The sequence below is a fragment of the Trematomus bernacchii genome, unplaced genomic scaffold (genome assembly GCF_902827165.1).
Source record: "Trematomus bernacchii unplaced genomic scaffold, fTreBer1.1, whole genome shotgun sequence".
Classification (NCBI taxonomy): Eukaryota; Metazoa; Chordata; class Actinopteri; order Perciformes; family Nototheniidae; genus Trematomus; species Trematomus bernacchii.
Genome location: NW_022987370.1, coordinates 752,310 through 767,805, shown reverse-complemented (window position 1 = coordinate 767,805; position 15,496 = coordinate 752,310). Strand labels below are relative to the sequence as shown.

The 15,496-nt window shown below is 39.7% G+C and overlaps 3 protein-coding genes across 4 annotated transcripts in view; 2 read left to right on the top strand and 1 right to left on the bottom strand.

The window, feature by feature from the left end:
* Nucleotides 1-2,041, bottom strand: part of LOC117483966 (arf-GAP with dual PH domain-containing protein 1) — a 43,526-nt gene extending 41,485 nt beyond the window's left edge. The window contains exons 1-2 of one of the 2 annotated variants that reach the window (XM_034132356.1): nt 1,722-2,041; nt 975-1,134 (exon numbers count right to left, since the gene is read on the bottom strand). Coding sequence is in view for 1 of the 2 variants with exons in the window: in XM_034132347.1 (XP_033988238.1) it covers nt 1,722-1,827 (106 nt within the window). In the remaining variant the exon portion in view is untranslated. The remainder of the gene's footprint in view (nt 1-974; nt 1,135-1,721) is intronic. The other variant, XM_034132347.1, reaches the window with a different exon arrangement.
* A 1,059-nt stretch (nt 2,042-3,100) lies between these two features.
* LOC117484387 (cytochrome c oxidase assembly protein COX19) lies at nt 3,101-6,592 on the top strand. The gene is made up of 3 exons (XM_034132850.1): nt 3,101-3,280; nt 5,133-5,244; nt 6,107-6,592. Exons 1-3 carry the CDS (start codon nt 3,202-3,204, stop codon nt 6,198-6,200), a joined length of 285 nt encoding a protein of 94 aa, XP_033988741.1. The 5' UTR covers nt 3,101-3,201; the 3' UTR covers nt 6,201-6,592.
* A 629-nt stretch (nt 6,593-7,221) lies between these two features.
* On the top strand, nt 7,222-11,234 carry LOC117484052 (solute carrier family 2, facilitated glucose transporter member 11-like). The gene has a single exon (XM_034132478.1). The coding sequence runs from the start codon at nt 7,562-7,564 to the stop codon at nt 9,209-9,211; it is 1,650 nt and encodes a 549-aa protein (XP_033988369.1). The 5' UTR covers nt 7,222-7,561; the 3' UTR covers nt 9,212-11,234.
* Nucleotides 11,235-15,496: the final 4,262 nt, after the last annotated feature.

The window sequence follows — 15,496 nt, the reverse complement described above, 5'->3', positions numbered from 1 at the left end:
GCAAGACCAATCATCTGAGCCGGCCCGGCTAAAATAACTGGATGGCCTACCTGCCTGTCAGTCTTCCATCTCGTGCACAAATTTATCTCATGCCCTCATTGGTCATGTGCGCGTTCGTGTGTGTTGGAGGAGGGGCTCTGTAAGGAAGTCTGAAGGAAGGGGCAGATTTCTTCGGCTGCATACTTTCAAATTCTAGCGCACTCGAGCTGGTTTCTCCATTCTTACCTACCCTACCTTTAATGTGAGGCAATCTAATGAGAAGCCCTCTTTAGATATTACCTAAGTATCTCAAATTATTGAGCAACCTATCTTTAAAAGGCTGTTGTATCTGAAAATAAGTAATTTTTTAGATACTATGGCAGTATTTTGTGAGAGTTTTCTCATAGTTTTTGTATAAAAAGTAGTTATTTTGAGATACAATGTTATAATTTCAGGATAGTAAGTCATATTTTGTTTTCATCACAAGTATTATAGTTGTCTTTTACTGGAGGAAATGGGCTTCCATAAACATCCGTACCAAATTTCACGACAATCCATCCAGTTTTTGTCTAGAGATTTCACTCAGCAGTCATTAGGGTAAATCCTCTGGGAACCAAGAATGACACTGACATTTTGTGCAGATCCATTGTTGGGATATTGTTAAGGTTAAATAAATACTTTAACCTGTAGCTTGTGGCACTAAAGAAACAATGATACAAACACTGAAGTCAGTCAGGTTTTTCCCCCGGGAACAATGAATGTCTTCAAAGCAATCCATCCAGCAGTTGTGTTAATATTGAACCAACTATAGGGTGAAGCACATTATGTCATTCAGAGGTACTAAGAAGCAAAAGACCACATACAAATATCCAATAAATTAAATCTGCTCTCTACACAGCACCAACAATGTTAAGAGCCCATTTTCTGCCCATTTGTCAACAACACAACACCCTTTTGGTCAGGACGAAATCCCTCTCCAAGAGCTCAGAACAAACCTATCTCATTTCTTTGTTCGAGTGCCTCTGGCTCCAAAATCTGCTCCCCAACAGCCAGTCCTCAGAGGAGCCGTAACCAGGGCCGAGGAACAGCATCCTGGGCGAATCGGCTCCAAAACACTGGGCAAACGGCCCGAACCGGAGCCTCTGTGGCCAATCACTGGTTTATTGCCATTTTCAGTGAGGAGAAAAAAGAAGAAAGGAGTGGGAGGAAGAGGAAGGGAGGAAGAGAGAGGATTAAAAGGGGGAAAGCATGGGAAGAGAGGATGGAGAAAAGCTGATAATGAAGAACAAATTGTGCCATTTAAATGAAAAACATGAAATGGGCACACACCAATAATTACTGGTGCTGACAGTGCAGACCACAAGATAAGCTATCACACTGTGGACACACACACACACACACACACACACACACACACACACACACACACACACACACACACAGGGGATAGTTGACATGTCTTTGTGCACCCTCACACACCATGACAGCCACATAGGAGTGTTTCATGTGTTTATGACAGTCCAGAGTCCAGTCTCTAAGGACATATGCATGGAAAATAAATGCTGATTTTTCAAGTAGATCGACCTTTTTTCATCATTTCTGAACCAAATTCACTCACACTTGTCTGGTTTTGAAGCACCAGTTTGCATGTTACCCCAGCCTCTTACATGCATTACCTGCAGCTGCATGCACTGTCTCTATGCTGGACCCAGGAGAAGGGTTTTTTCGGGGGGAAGGCTTACCTGGATTGCCGCAGTCCGCACATGTTCCGTTCCCCGGTCTAACCAGCACGTCCTGCAGGAGCCGGTTGTTCCCCTCCGGTTCCTCCGCCATGCTGAGTCTATCCATCCAGCAGCAGCCTCACCGCGGGGGGGGAAAGAAGAAGAAGGACATCCGCTGCTGGAAGTCCGACAGAGAGAAAGAAAGAGAGGCAGAAAGAGACAGCTAGATCACCTCCAATCTGACACAAGAGGAGGAGAAAGACCGCTGGGGGAAACCTCTCTGTCTGTTTAATAGCTCTATTACTGAGACTGCATTATAATCAAGCCTACATGTTACCATCTCCTCCTCCCGCCCTCCTTTAGGCTACTGCCTGTCAGTCTCCTCTACCTTATCTTATAAGAGTGAGACATCCAGTGGTGGACTACCAGAACACATTTAATTAAAGAGGCTCATTTTCAGTTTGTATTAGTATGTAGTGTCTCTACTTTAAAGAGTCCTCTCCTGCTGATGTTCAGGTGTATATCAGTATGTAGTGTCTCCATGCTTTAATGTTCAAAAAGCTCTTTATTTTTCTCATACTGTCTGTGCTACAGCACCTCTTTTCACCCTCTGTCTGAAACCAGAGCCCAGTCTGCTCTGATTGGTTCGCTGGCCGGCTCTGTTGTGATTGGTCAACCTCTTAGAGATGTCCCGCCCCTTAGCCTATCACGTACAATGTCTAGGAGCGCTAGCCAATAGAAGTGTGAGTGTTACAGTGATGTCACTATGTGCTTTGCAGACCATTTACATGCACAACATCCTATACAACACACTACAGCGAAGGGAAACCTCCATATAGCATAATAGCGACTCTTTAACAACTCTAACAACACTTGGTATGTCTTCAAATCCTCATCAATAAATCAATTGCATACTAATGCATAAGAGGAAAGATATATAATAGGGATGAGTACAAAATAAAAGATAATTATTATAGGACCCTATTTGTTATTTTACAGTAGGGTATTATAATCATGTTGTGCATTATATTATATCAAGTTTAGTAGGTCAGACAGGAGGTGTAGGATAGTCATCTGTCCCTGAATTATAGCCTAGTACTTTTTATTAGTTTGTTTATTTTGCATATTCAATAAAAACACTTAATAAGTTGAAGATAACAATTATTTTCTCTCAGGATATCCTGCATTTAATTGTAATTTAAAGTAATTCATAATAGTATTAATACTATTTTTGGAAGTATTCCTTTACAAAGAAAGACATTACATACAATTTTAATGATTAAAACTCAAATTTATATTATTTCTGGTGGCGAGTGTTTGCTTCTTTAAGGATTTAATCGAAAACCTACTCCATCATCGATGCGATCCAATCGACTGCTACTGTCTGGGTGTGTGCAGAGACGAAACATTACGTCATATTCACGAGACAACAGGGTCACGTTATTCTGTTGCTGTTTTTGCAATAATCTTCAACAAAGCTTGTTTTAAAAGCTTTTTAAAAATGTCTGCGATGAATTTCGGGTCGAAGAGTTTCAAGCCTCGCGCTCCTGATAAAGGCGCGTTTCCTATTGATCATTTCGGTGAGAAAAAACACAAAATGTCCTTTAAAAACCAGAGTTAAAATGACGCTGTAGTTTAAATTCATTATGCACTCCGAGCTAATGCATGTTTTGCAAAAGAGTCATGAGTTTACGCAGAGCCAGACGTTGTACAGAAGTCCTTTTAGTCCATTTTACTTTGATTATACAACGCATTCATCTCTTGACACTGGAGGTTAATGCATAAAAGCTAATGGCTAATTTATGCTACTGCCAATTTGTGTCTGTAGTGTATTTCTATATATTCCTGTAGCTTAGTGACACTGTGAGTATTCAATATCTTCGTTATATAGTGTATTATTTAGATACTCTATTCATATATGTCCTTTCTAATGTGAATTTGTACTTACTTGCTGCTAGTGTTAATGGTATTTGTCTTATATTTGTATATTTTACATATGTTTAACTCGTGTAATGGTTGACTACACTGCTGCTAGGACAATATAATTTCCCAATTTGGACTTAAATACAATATCAGACTGTCAAGATTCAAGATGCAAGGCTTTTATTGTCATGTGTGCATAGCTACAGTGTAGAAATATCAATGAAAATCTGAGGTCACAGGCTCCTCCAACACGATAAAATAGTTTAAAAAGTGCAAGTAAATACAAATAAAATAGGATACGCTACCCTTTCCTAATTTAAAGGCCGAGTTTTGATTGTTTTAAGAGCGGTTTAATAGTAGTAGATTAAGTTCGACACAATCCAAGCTTGGAGAAATAGCCATTAGTACTGAATGTGCCGTATTGTTTCAGGAGAGTAACATCTTCAAGGAGCCGTTTATGAAATGCCTCAGAGATCAGGAAGCACTACGCTATAATCGATGATGTTCTGTCCCTGCATCGATGCAGAATCGTCCACGTCCGCATCACGATGCATCGTAGAAACGATTAATTTCAACACCCCTAGTCAAGAGTAGATTAAGGTCGACACAAATCCATACATTCTCCACTGTACCCTGCAGTTAGAAGGCAGAACGACGCAGAATGAAGAAACAGATACAAACACGACAGAATAATAATAATAATACGTTTATTTATCCTAGCACCTATAACAAGTGCTTCACAAGTAAGAACAAAAGTTCAAATGAAGACCACAGAGACATGAATACAATAACAACATGAGGCAGACATTTTTAAGGTCAACATAAAAACAAAACGCAGACCATGTGGAGTCCTAAAAGGAACACACATAAGAACAGGACACACCACACACATCGACTGGTCCAAAACTCAGACGCCCGTATCATTACCAGATCTCCTTCCATTGATCGTATCACTCCGGTTCTTCAACAACTCCATTGGCTCCCCGTTAAATATCGCATCGACTTCAACATGTCCTCACCTTCAAGGCCCTTCACACTCTTGCACCTCCATATCTCTCTGAGCTCCTTCACACCTACACTCCATCTCGTGCTCTCCGATCCTCCGCTGCCTTCCAGCTCACTGTACCTTCTGCCCGCCGGACCATCATGGGGTCACGAGCCTTCAGCCACTCTGCCCCCCCCGTCTCTCTCCCACAAGACATCCGCAATTTGGACTCACTCTCAACCTTCAAATCCTGCCTGAAAACACACCTTTTTAAACTGGCGTATTCAATATCTTAATTCCTCTAAACTGTATTTTAAGTCTTGAATTACTGTTTGACCTTCTTTGTTGCTAGTTTTTAATGATGCTCTGTAAGGTGTCCGTGAGAGCTTTGAAAGGCGCCCTTAAATAAAATGCATTATTATTATTATTATTATTATTATAGAAATGAATAGACACACTTAATAACGTAATCTGACATGAAGTAAATGTGACGACTGACAAGCTTCTCTCTGAATGTGTTTCAGGAGAGTGTAAAATTTTCAAGGAGACGTTTATGAAATACCTCAGAGACAACAGCTTCGACAACTCCAAGTGCCGACTGCAGTCCAAAGACTACCTGGAGTGCCGCATGGAAAAGTAATTAAAACAGACACCTCTTTGTAATCCTCACATTTTACTCAAGTCACCATTGTTAGACTATATTTTACTATGTTTTTCTTTTTTATAGTATAGAATTTTTTATTATAGTAAGTATAGTATATCAAATATATAAGATTAAACGACATAGTATAGTGCTGTATGTTGAAAATATAAAATAAAACAACATTTTATGCCATGGAAAAATGTCATGGTATAAATATTGGGTCATATAAACTATGAAGTAAGAAATTAATTAAAATGAAGATGAGCATATATACATATTGGGTCATATATACATATTGGGTCATATATACATATTGGGTCATATATACATATTTCATATTAGATATATTAACATGGGTGTGTGGAAACAGTGTGTATTTGTGTCCAGTAATTGTTTCACATTGTTGACCCCATGTTGTGAAGCCTGATGGGGAGGCGTGTGGCGCAGTGGGTTAGTGCACTGATCTTCGAATCAGAGCATAGCAAGTTTGAGTCCCACTGCAGTCAGCATGTCGTTGTGTCCCTGAGACACTTCACCCCAAATTGCTCATGTGGGGATTGTCCACAGTATTGAGTATGTAAGTCGCTTTGGATAAAAGCGTCTAACAAGTGACATGTAATGATGGCTACACATCATGGCACATTCAGCACATTATATAAAGTACAGGACAATTTGTCTATTAAAGGAAAGACAAATACCCTACCCCATTAGGTCATGGTCACAATAGTTTTCTATCTGTGTTTTTAATTGTTGTTTGATTTTTATGTCAAATTCCTCGTACGTGTCAACCTACCTGGTGATAAACCTGATTCTGATTTCTTTCTAACTTTGTCCTTTTCATCGTGTGTTTTCCAGTCAGCTGATGGCCAAGGAGCCAATGGAGAAACTGGGCTTCAAAGACCTGATCGATCCTCCTCCCAGCCAATCAGAAGGAGACACAAAACCATGACCTGCTGCGGACTATATGGCCGTGTCTCATTTCTCTAATTTCCCCTCCTCGACTCCTCGGTCCTCCGGTAGTGACCCGGAAATGAATTTCAGCGCGCCATGTTGAAGGACATCTCATTTCTCTCAGACACGAGGATAGGAGTCGACGAGGGGAAATCCCAGAAATGAGACACGGCCTATGTTGTCCTATTGAAGCATATTAAATGCAGTGTGAAGCTGAGAAGATTTCAAAGACTTTAAGAGTGCAAGAGGAGACTTGCAGTGGTTTGCCTTGTGGTCTCAGTTTGTTACGGAGAACAAACACAATGAATCGTCTGTGTACATAAAATATAATGTATAATATATGGAGATGCTGTTTTGGCATTCAAATAAACCTTTTGTATTTAAATTAAACTGTGACTCAAGCATTTAATGGTCTGGACGGCGACATCTGCTGGTAACGTGTTGCTACTGCATCTGTATGTATGGATTTAATCAATGATAAGTATAAATAAGCGTTCCTACTGCTTCTATTTGTATTTTCTTCACACAAGTGAAATGTAAGAATACATTTCCCATGATGGAAACATGTTACCCTGTTCACCTCACATTTTAAATATGTGAGAAACATGTTTTTATAATTCATGATTATCTCAATGTGCTATTTAACACACACCACACACACACACATTGCTTATAATGTTGAATAATTTCACAAACACGTCTTTAAACAAAAAATAACTGTACTTTATGTGACTGACGTTATTGGGCAATACATAAAACAGTGTACTGAATAAAATAAAACGTTTTTTCTTACATATTTTCATCCTGTGTCAGTCGCATAGAGATCACGTTGTGTTTTACGGGGCTGTGAACCAATCAGAAGCCTGAACGTAGATAGGCGTAGATAACGTAGATAACGTAGTTAACGTAGATAACGTAGATAGTAAGGAGGAAGTGGATCCCTCAACTCGGACTGTCAGGCTAATGTTTCCGTTTTAGCTCGCTGTATAGCCCGTTTTATCTCTGCTTAATGTTAAATATTTATAGTTAAACGCCAATACCTTGCTATAATACAGGTATAGAAGTATCCAGTTGGTTTGGTGTTGCTATTTTCGGGATTTCTTTGGCTTGGTCGTGCGGAAGGAAAATGCCTGAGAGGTCAAAAGAGGTAAAAATAGTGCTTGACAAAAAATGAAACCGGCTTTTCCTGTGTGTACAACAACGTTTTTCTTCAAAGGAAATCTAGACCGTTATCTTGGTTACATAATTACTCTAAATGACATGCTTGTTAAACACTAAGGTTATACATTACGCTGGAGCTAACTGTAGTTTTAAGAGACTGTAGGATCCACACGTTTGTGTTTCCTGAGAGACACAACCATGCCTCAAATGGACCCAAAAGGTGAGCCAGAAGAAACCATTAGACCCTCAATTGGAGGTGAAGATGGTGGTGGTGGAGCCATAATCCTCGCTTTGACCATTTGCTCTGCAGCCATTGGAGGAACTTTCCAATATGGCTACAACATATCCATCATCAACGCTCCTACCAGCTACATCCAGACCTTCATCAACGACACATACATGGAGCGATGGGGCACTGGTTTGGAAAGTTCTCAGCTCACCTTAATGTGGACCATTATCGTTTCAGCCTTTTCCCTCGGGGGTTTGCTCGGAGCCCTTCTCGCCGGTCCTCTTTCGGTCCGATTTGGCAGGAAGAACTCTCTGCTTCTTAACAACGGTTTCCTGTTCGCTGGCGCTGTTCTCGTGCTCACTTCCAGGGTGGCAAAATCCTTCGAGATGATCTTCTTCGCTCGCTTCCTAGTGGGGATTAACTCAGGCGTCAGTATGAACGTACAGCCTATGTATTTTGGGGAAAGCGCACCCAAACATCTCAGGGGTGCTGTGGCTTTTTCCTCGGCTGTTTTCACTGCGTTTGGGATTTTCCTGGGTCAAGTTGTGGGTCTCACTGAAGTTATGGGTGCACAGCATCTTTGGCCTTATTTACTAGCTAGTAACGCTTTGCCAGGGTTGATCCAACTTCTCACCTTACCATGGTTTCCAGAAAGCCCTAGGTACCTTCTCATCGACCGAGGAGACAAGGAAGCTTGTGTCAAAGCGCTTGGGAGGCTTCGAGGTGGCGTAGCTCCCATTTTGGAGGTGGAGGAGATGCTTGAGGAGCAGGAGCAGCAAAAATCTGCCGCCTTGAACTCTGGATCTTCTGCCAACAAGACGCCTTGGACTCTGTTTAAGGATGCAGGCCTTCGATCTCAGCTCAGGACTGTCATGGTGGCCAGTAGCGCCATGATGCTCTGCGGCAACGACTCCATCTACTTCTACGCTTACTACATCTTCCTCGCAGCGGGGATACCTCCACAGATGATCCAATACATCACCATCGGCACAGGGGCGTCCGAGTTTACTGCGTCTATCCTGAGCAACCTGCTGATCGAAAGAGTTGGACGTAGATACCTTCTTATTGGAGGGTACAGTTTGATGTCTTTCTGGAGCGTAGTTTTCACCGTTGCTCTGAACCTCCAGAGTCGAGGTGTTGCTGGAATGGCGTACCTCAGCATGGCTTGTGTTTTCGCCTATATCCTTAGTTTTGGTTTGGGTCCTGCAGGCGTTTCGGGGATCCTACCGGCCGAGATCTTTGACCAATCGGCTCGTCCGGCTGCTTACATGGTTGCCGGGTCTTGCATGTGGATCGGTTTGTTTTTGGTGGGCATGCTGTTCCCGTTTATCGTCAAAGGGTTGGGGGATTTCTGTTTCCTGCCGTTCTTTGTCGTTTGTGTGGCCTCCGCTGTGTTTTTGGGGCTCACTTTACCAGAGACTAAAGGAAAGACACTGGCAGAGATCACGGCAGATTTTGATGGAAGGAATGGAAAGAAAAAAGAGTATTCAGACGTGGAAATGGATGAACCCATGAAGGAGCAGTACCAACTGGGTAAAGCTGCCTCTCTTACTAACCTAATGCTGGATCCTGATAGTAAACCTGACCTGGAGAGTATACAACCTCAAGTGAATGTGTAAAAGAAGTGCCTTTGTTGCCTACTTACGCACTTTTAGTGAAGTGAAATCAGAAGTGTCCTATTTATGCTGTGTTTTTATTTATGTGGTAAGTCTTTGGAAAGTATTCCAAACTCCAGCAGAAGTGCAGTAGAGTTAAAGTAATATGTAATAGTCATTACTAACCCAATTCTTGAAATGTTTTGCATACTGCCAAACTGAAAAAGAAACCCAAAAATGGAGAGATGATTTGAAGTAAATGGGGTCTGCCTTACAAAATCATATCAAAACATGTGTTTACAAACTCTTACATAACTTATGCAGTATAGTATAAGTCTCCATATTCACTCATGTTCACTAATTCACTAACACTTGCACTTTCATTGAAACCATAATATTTAAATCACTTCAGTCTCGCATGAACAGACTGATTATGTCTAATATAAAGTGAGGTTTAACTGAAAATGTACGTTTGACAAGCCGATCGACATATATTTGGATTTAGTTTAGCTGTCGTTCAATTAATGAAAACATTTCTTATTTTACGTTATGTGGACTGACTGATACAAGAAAATCTATATTTACTTTTTTTATAGCCGCTCTCTGTTAATTATCTACAGCTCGGTCATACAAGACGGCTCTTTAGCAGCGTAACAGTATGACTGTTAGATTAATAATTGCCTTTTCAAAGGGGAGCGTTCTGTATAAATATCAATCTCCTGTGAAAGTAGAACAATAGGTCTGTTGTAGTTAACTTTTAAATCTGTACCAGCTACATTTAATTCAGTACGCCTTGTTAAATCAGTTAATCATCAGTGTGATTAAAAGGGGAACACGACCTAAATTACAAATCCTATTATGTAGCTACCATGGTTAGGAAAGTCCAATCGATATGTGTGAGCTTCTCTCTCTCATAGCCAGAAAACCAGAGAAATAAATCTGTTTTCACGGACCGACAGGATGTTTTATTTATTTATTTATACCCAAATAAATCATATTTATTACTCATATGGTCCCCGAACATTCTCCTATGTCATCTATACCAGCTTTCCCATCTTTATACTTGATGACAACACATATTTAAGTTATAGCACGCTAGGATTTGGATTTGGGAGAGAGTGGTTTTTGCTTACCATTATTTCAGGACTTTCTTAGACCACGTATGGAAAAAATTGATGTAGTTCCCCTTTTAAGAGAAAAATAAATAGCTTTTTAAACATTAATGCATGTAAATGGGTCAAATTAAAGCCATAAAATACTAATATGAACCTTAAAATGACCATGTACTGTATGGAAAAAATTGATGTAGTTCGACCTTTTTGAACATAAAAGCATGTTAACGTGTCAAATTAGAGGCATCAAAATACCAATATGATCCTTAAAATTACCATAATAGGGTCCCAAGAAATATTCCCACATCTTCAAAAACAATTAATACTTAAATCAACTTCTTTTGCTAATAATTTTTCAATTTTATTCCCCTCATAAACTTCTCATTACGCCAACGGTTGGAACAACATTTGGAGTTACGGTACCTTTGTGAATTCAAGATAAGACTTTATTGGTGATTGCAAGATGATTATACACCTCCAACGTAGCAGCATATTCACAGTGAAGGTCTTGACAGTAATACAGGTGTTAGCAGTAGACTGCATCATTTTGATTGCATGTGTTAAAGGATTACCCACTCTAATTCAACACTTCTGCACCGGGCAGATAACAGTGCTTCTTTATTTTTTTTAATGTAATCTAATTATAAACTCTGTTTGTGGGCTTATTTATCCAGCCAGTGATCCATGCTTGTGTTATTTTACTGTTCAGTGAACCATACGAGAATTGAGTGGTGCAGGAATGAGGCCTCAAACCCTGAAGTTAATTAGCATTTTAACACTTTGGGGTTCCCTCGTCTTAAAGGTTTTTGAATGCATTTTTGGTCGGAAATAACATCTGTGGTTAACGTAAGCTGAAGAGAAGTTTATCCTACGACATAAAATACGTCAGTAAATACCCCACTGGTGACGTGAAGTCATGTGACCGTCTTTTATAGCCCAACATTAGCCGCCTTTAGCTTAGCGATGGTGACGTGAAGTCATGTGACCGTGTTGTAGTTCCTTTATAGCCCAACATTAGCAACCTTTAGCTTAGCGGTGGTGAAGTGAAGTCGTGTGACCGTGCTGTAGTTCCTTTATAGCCCAACATTAACCACCTTTAGCTTAGCGATGGTGACATGAAGTTATGTGACCGTGCTGTAGTTCCTTTATAGCCCAGCATTAGCCGCCTTTAGCTTAGCGGTGGTGAAGTGAAGTCATGTGACCGTGCTGTAGTTCCTTTATAGCCCAAAATTAGCCACCTTTAGCTTAGCGGTGATGACGTGAAGTCATTGTAGTTCCTTTATAGCCCAACATTAGCCACCTTTAGCTTAGCGGTGTTGACATGAAGTCATTGTAGTTCCTTTATAGCCTAATGTTAGCCTTTTACCGATGGAGATTCCATTTAGGCTTCAAAAATCATAAAGTTGTGTCAACATTTTTGAGATTATCCTATGGAAAAAAAATCTGTAAACATGCTAAAAGTTTGTTTGCCACAGATATTATTCTCTGCAATATTTCAAAAGCCAAAGGAAAAATCCCATTGGCTTTTTAGCGAGGGAACCCTTAAGATGCCAACTTCCGGGTCAACCTAGAAAAATACAGAATTTCTGCACCACACTCTGGACTAAAGGCCTATTTAATTTATATGTGTGACTTTTTGTTATTCATGCATCAACTGGAATGTATGTAAACTAGCTGTAATCCCACCCCATGTATGTTTCCTACCGCCTATAACAGCACGATTCGATTGAAACACCTCATGAAATGGTTTTCTGTGTGTTCCTCTTGCACTATATTTATCAATGCAGCTCTGCAGAACGCCAGTAGATGTCGCCGTTGTCTCTTTGTCCTCTGCTTGTCCTCTATTCGCTCAAACATGAAGCTGTAAATATGAAAACGAGTAACAGATGTAACACCCAGGGTAAAAGATGACACTTTTAAATCAACAGCTGTCAGCCCGAAAGCCCTCACAAGCCTTCTGTTGACCATCTGTGTGTGTGTTCCCTTCTTTACATCATATCTCAGAGGAAGCAGATATTTATTATTTTATATTTCAATGGGCATTTGCCAAAGATATTTTTTTATAAATAAAGTAGTCTTGCTGGATTTTAAGGTAAAACCTACTGCTGTATGTGACATGTTTGCACTGACTGTACGATATTTAAACCATATTTTAAATTATATGACGCTGTCTTTCCAAAGCATGACAATCCTCAAAGCTTTATTTTGAAGGAATATATATTTTGCACATTGGAAATATTTATTAAATGACAAATACTACTGTGTACAACAATTAAAAACTCAAATGCTGACCTACTCTAATGTCTTCGATTCGTTTGACCGCTCTTTTTAATTACATTTAATCACATTAGTTTGTTCCCTTGCACTTTAATCTATTTTCTCCCTGCTTTTCAAACCGTTATCTGTTTATTTATGGGGGGTGTGTGAGGACATCTCCCTCTGACGTGGAGGTCATGTTTAGGTGTGCTGTTTTCATTGGACTCCATTACATCATCTCAGCATAATTGAGTCTCCTGGCTGTTTGAAATGCTACTAGTCAACAGGGAAATGGTATTTATATTGAAGTGTGTGCTCTGACAAGTGTATGTTATTGGTGTGAGTCAGACTTGCAGTACTAGACATGCAAGGGAGAAGTGTTTTACGAGCAAGAAACAGAATATCTTGGCTCTTTTTCGCCTTCAAAAAATCCATCGGCTCTATCTAAAGCAAGCGGCTAAAAATAGCGTTGTTGAAAGATCCAGAGATAAAAGGAGATATTATTTAGTGGAAAAGCCGCTCTATACACTCCAGAGATACAGTAAGTCTAGTCCTAAGAGACAAAGAGCGTATACACACACATCAAACACAGATTTCTGCCATTGATTCAGCTCCTTTGTGGTTATCATAGGAGTTGTAGTGTACGCTCTTTAAGGGCAGCCAGGGTTTCACATAACAGTGCGAACAATAAGATAAGATAAGATAAGATGGTCCTTTATTAATCCCCATGGGGAAATTGAGGAGTTTAAGCGGCAACAGAGATTACACAAGATTAATACAATTAAAATGATATACAGCTGTTAAGAACAATGACTCAACATGACATGTATTACCTATACCCTTCTTCCACAATTAGATATTGTTTTTATGTAAACTCTTATCCCAGTGGAGGACTGGGACACACTTTAAAGGTCACCTATTGTGCAAAATCCACATTTTCATATACTACTTTACACATGTGTCCCCTCTGTGTAAAGAGACTCTGAAAGTTTCAGGAACAAAGATTCTCTCTCTTTTTGTCCTGATCCATTTATATAAAAACCTGTCTGAAAATGAGCTGATCAGATTTTGGCCACTTTATGATGTCATAACGATGTTTTGTCTTGTGTAACCATTAGCCAATCAGCAACCAAGGTAACCCCCCCCCCCCCCCCCCCCCTTATCACCTGAATCTCCTCCTAGAGCACTATTGTGTTCTTTTAACCAAATCTCTCTCAGAATGATCTGTTTGGTGTTTCAGCCAATCAGAGACAGGTTTTGTACATATCTGAGACCTATAATATATTGATGAAAAACAGTGTAATAGGGGACCTTTAAGGTAGAGCTTTGGGAAACTCGGTTGTTCGATGTCTTGCAGAAGGTGGGGTTAGAAGGTCAATACCACTTTTACAGAAGAGCTGTAGGTTAAACATGGAGCTAGAGAAAGGAGGTTATTCCTTAATGGCATGCTGTGTCTTGCAAAGGAAATTAAGAAGCCACAGTATATTCAACTTTTCTTGTATTTATGTAAACAACTTTGGGCTGCATGCATGTTTGTATGCAAGTTGCAATGAATTATATTACAATTAGTGCAATGAAACTTGAAGATTAAAACTCAGAACAGCAAGAAACCTGCAGATCTATTTGCTTAAAAACGGTAAGTGCTGCATTGGTTTCATATGAGCTAAACCCTTTTTAAGTACTAAAATATTCTATTTCTTTTAATTGTGTGTGTTTGGTTTAATAGCCAGGGAGCAGGGGAAGAAGATGTGTAGACTTTCATCTGTCCCAGGGGTCGGCAACCCGACTACTAAAATAAAAATATTTGTAGGACTAATTATATTTTGTTGCACGGTTGAAAATGTTTCGTATCTTGTATTTTGAGGTGATACTGTGACACATCATTTTTTTAAAAAAACGGTTTTAATTAGGTCAACTCAAATATGCGTCATATCCTGCTACGGTCCCGCGCCAGCGCCTTTTCTTGCAGGCGAATAACCTGACCCCTGGCTCGATGAGCGAACTATGGATACATCAAAGAAAATAAAAGTATCTGAGGAACACAGAGGGTTTAATTCTGCGTGGTTAGAGTTATCTGCTTTCACAGCAAGCGATGCTGGCTTACCGGTATGTTTGATATGTGGAGAGAAGTTGTCAAAGGTGCTGCAGCCTTTACGTATTGGAGGAAAAACACGGAAGAGGAAGACAGCTGACGATCTGCAGTCATAATTCAATCAGTTAACTCTTTTTAGGGTGCAGCTATATGTTTTATTTATTTCAAAGTGGGTCAATTTTAATTATATTCATTTATGTGCCGAGGACTCCCCAAGTGCTGTGTTGATTTATTTTAAAGTTGGCCTGTGTATTTTTTTTAATTCTTTTTTCTTTGTTTATTATTAGATGTAAACAGTTTTCTATAATGTAATAAATAATAAATGCAAACAACTGTAGTTATTGTCTATGATGTAACAATATTTATACAACTTTATAAGCTATCAAGCTATCAAATACGTTTTGCGGCTCCAGACAAAAGAAATTGGTGGAAAAGGGGGCAAAATTGATCTTTTGGTTAAAAAGGTTGCAGACCCCTGATCTGTCCTGATATCAATAGGGAGTTTTTTCTACCATTTTGGATCCAAATGGCAATATAGCACTGGTAAATACCATTTAGCCTAGCATAAATACTGTAAAAGAGATGGCAGCTTGTGCGGCAAACTCTCTCTGTCTGAATGTATTACAAATAAATGAGTTAAGGAATCAGCATGTCTAAAGCTAGGCAGACGTAGAATTTCAAATTTGCTAATCTTGTTTATGCTAGCTGCCAAAACAACCAACTATACATAACATTTCAATGCTAGCTCAACGCTATCTGTTCATTTGCTAAATTCACTATGTTAAAGGTAGGGTAGGTAATTTTGGAGAAACCGGCTCGAGATCGCTAGAATTTGAAAATACACAGCCG

What these genes read in the sequence shown, in the direction of transcription:
- LOC117484387 (XM_034132850.1), top strand. Translation starts at nt 3,202, where the DNA reads ATGTCTGCGATGAATTTCGGGTCGAAGAGTTTCAAGCCTCGCGCTCCT. An exon ending in GTTTCCTATTGATCATTTCG is followed by an intron (nt 3,281 to 5,132) that starts GTGAGAAAAAAC and finishes AATGTGTTTCAG; the next exon opens with GAGAGTGTAAAATTTTCAAG. An exon ending in CTGGAGTGCCGCATGGAAAA is followed by an intron (nt 5,245 to 6,106) that starts GTAATTAAAACA and finishes TGTGTTTTCCAG; the next exon opens with TCAGCTGATGGCCAAGGAGC.
- LOC117484052 (XM_034132478.1), top strand. Translation starts at nt 7,562, where the DNA reads ATGCCTCAAATGGACCCAAAAGGTGAGCCAGAAGAAACCATTAGACCC.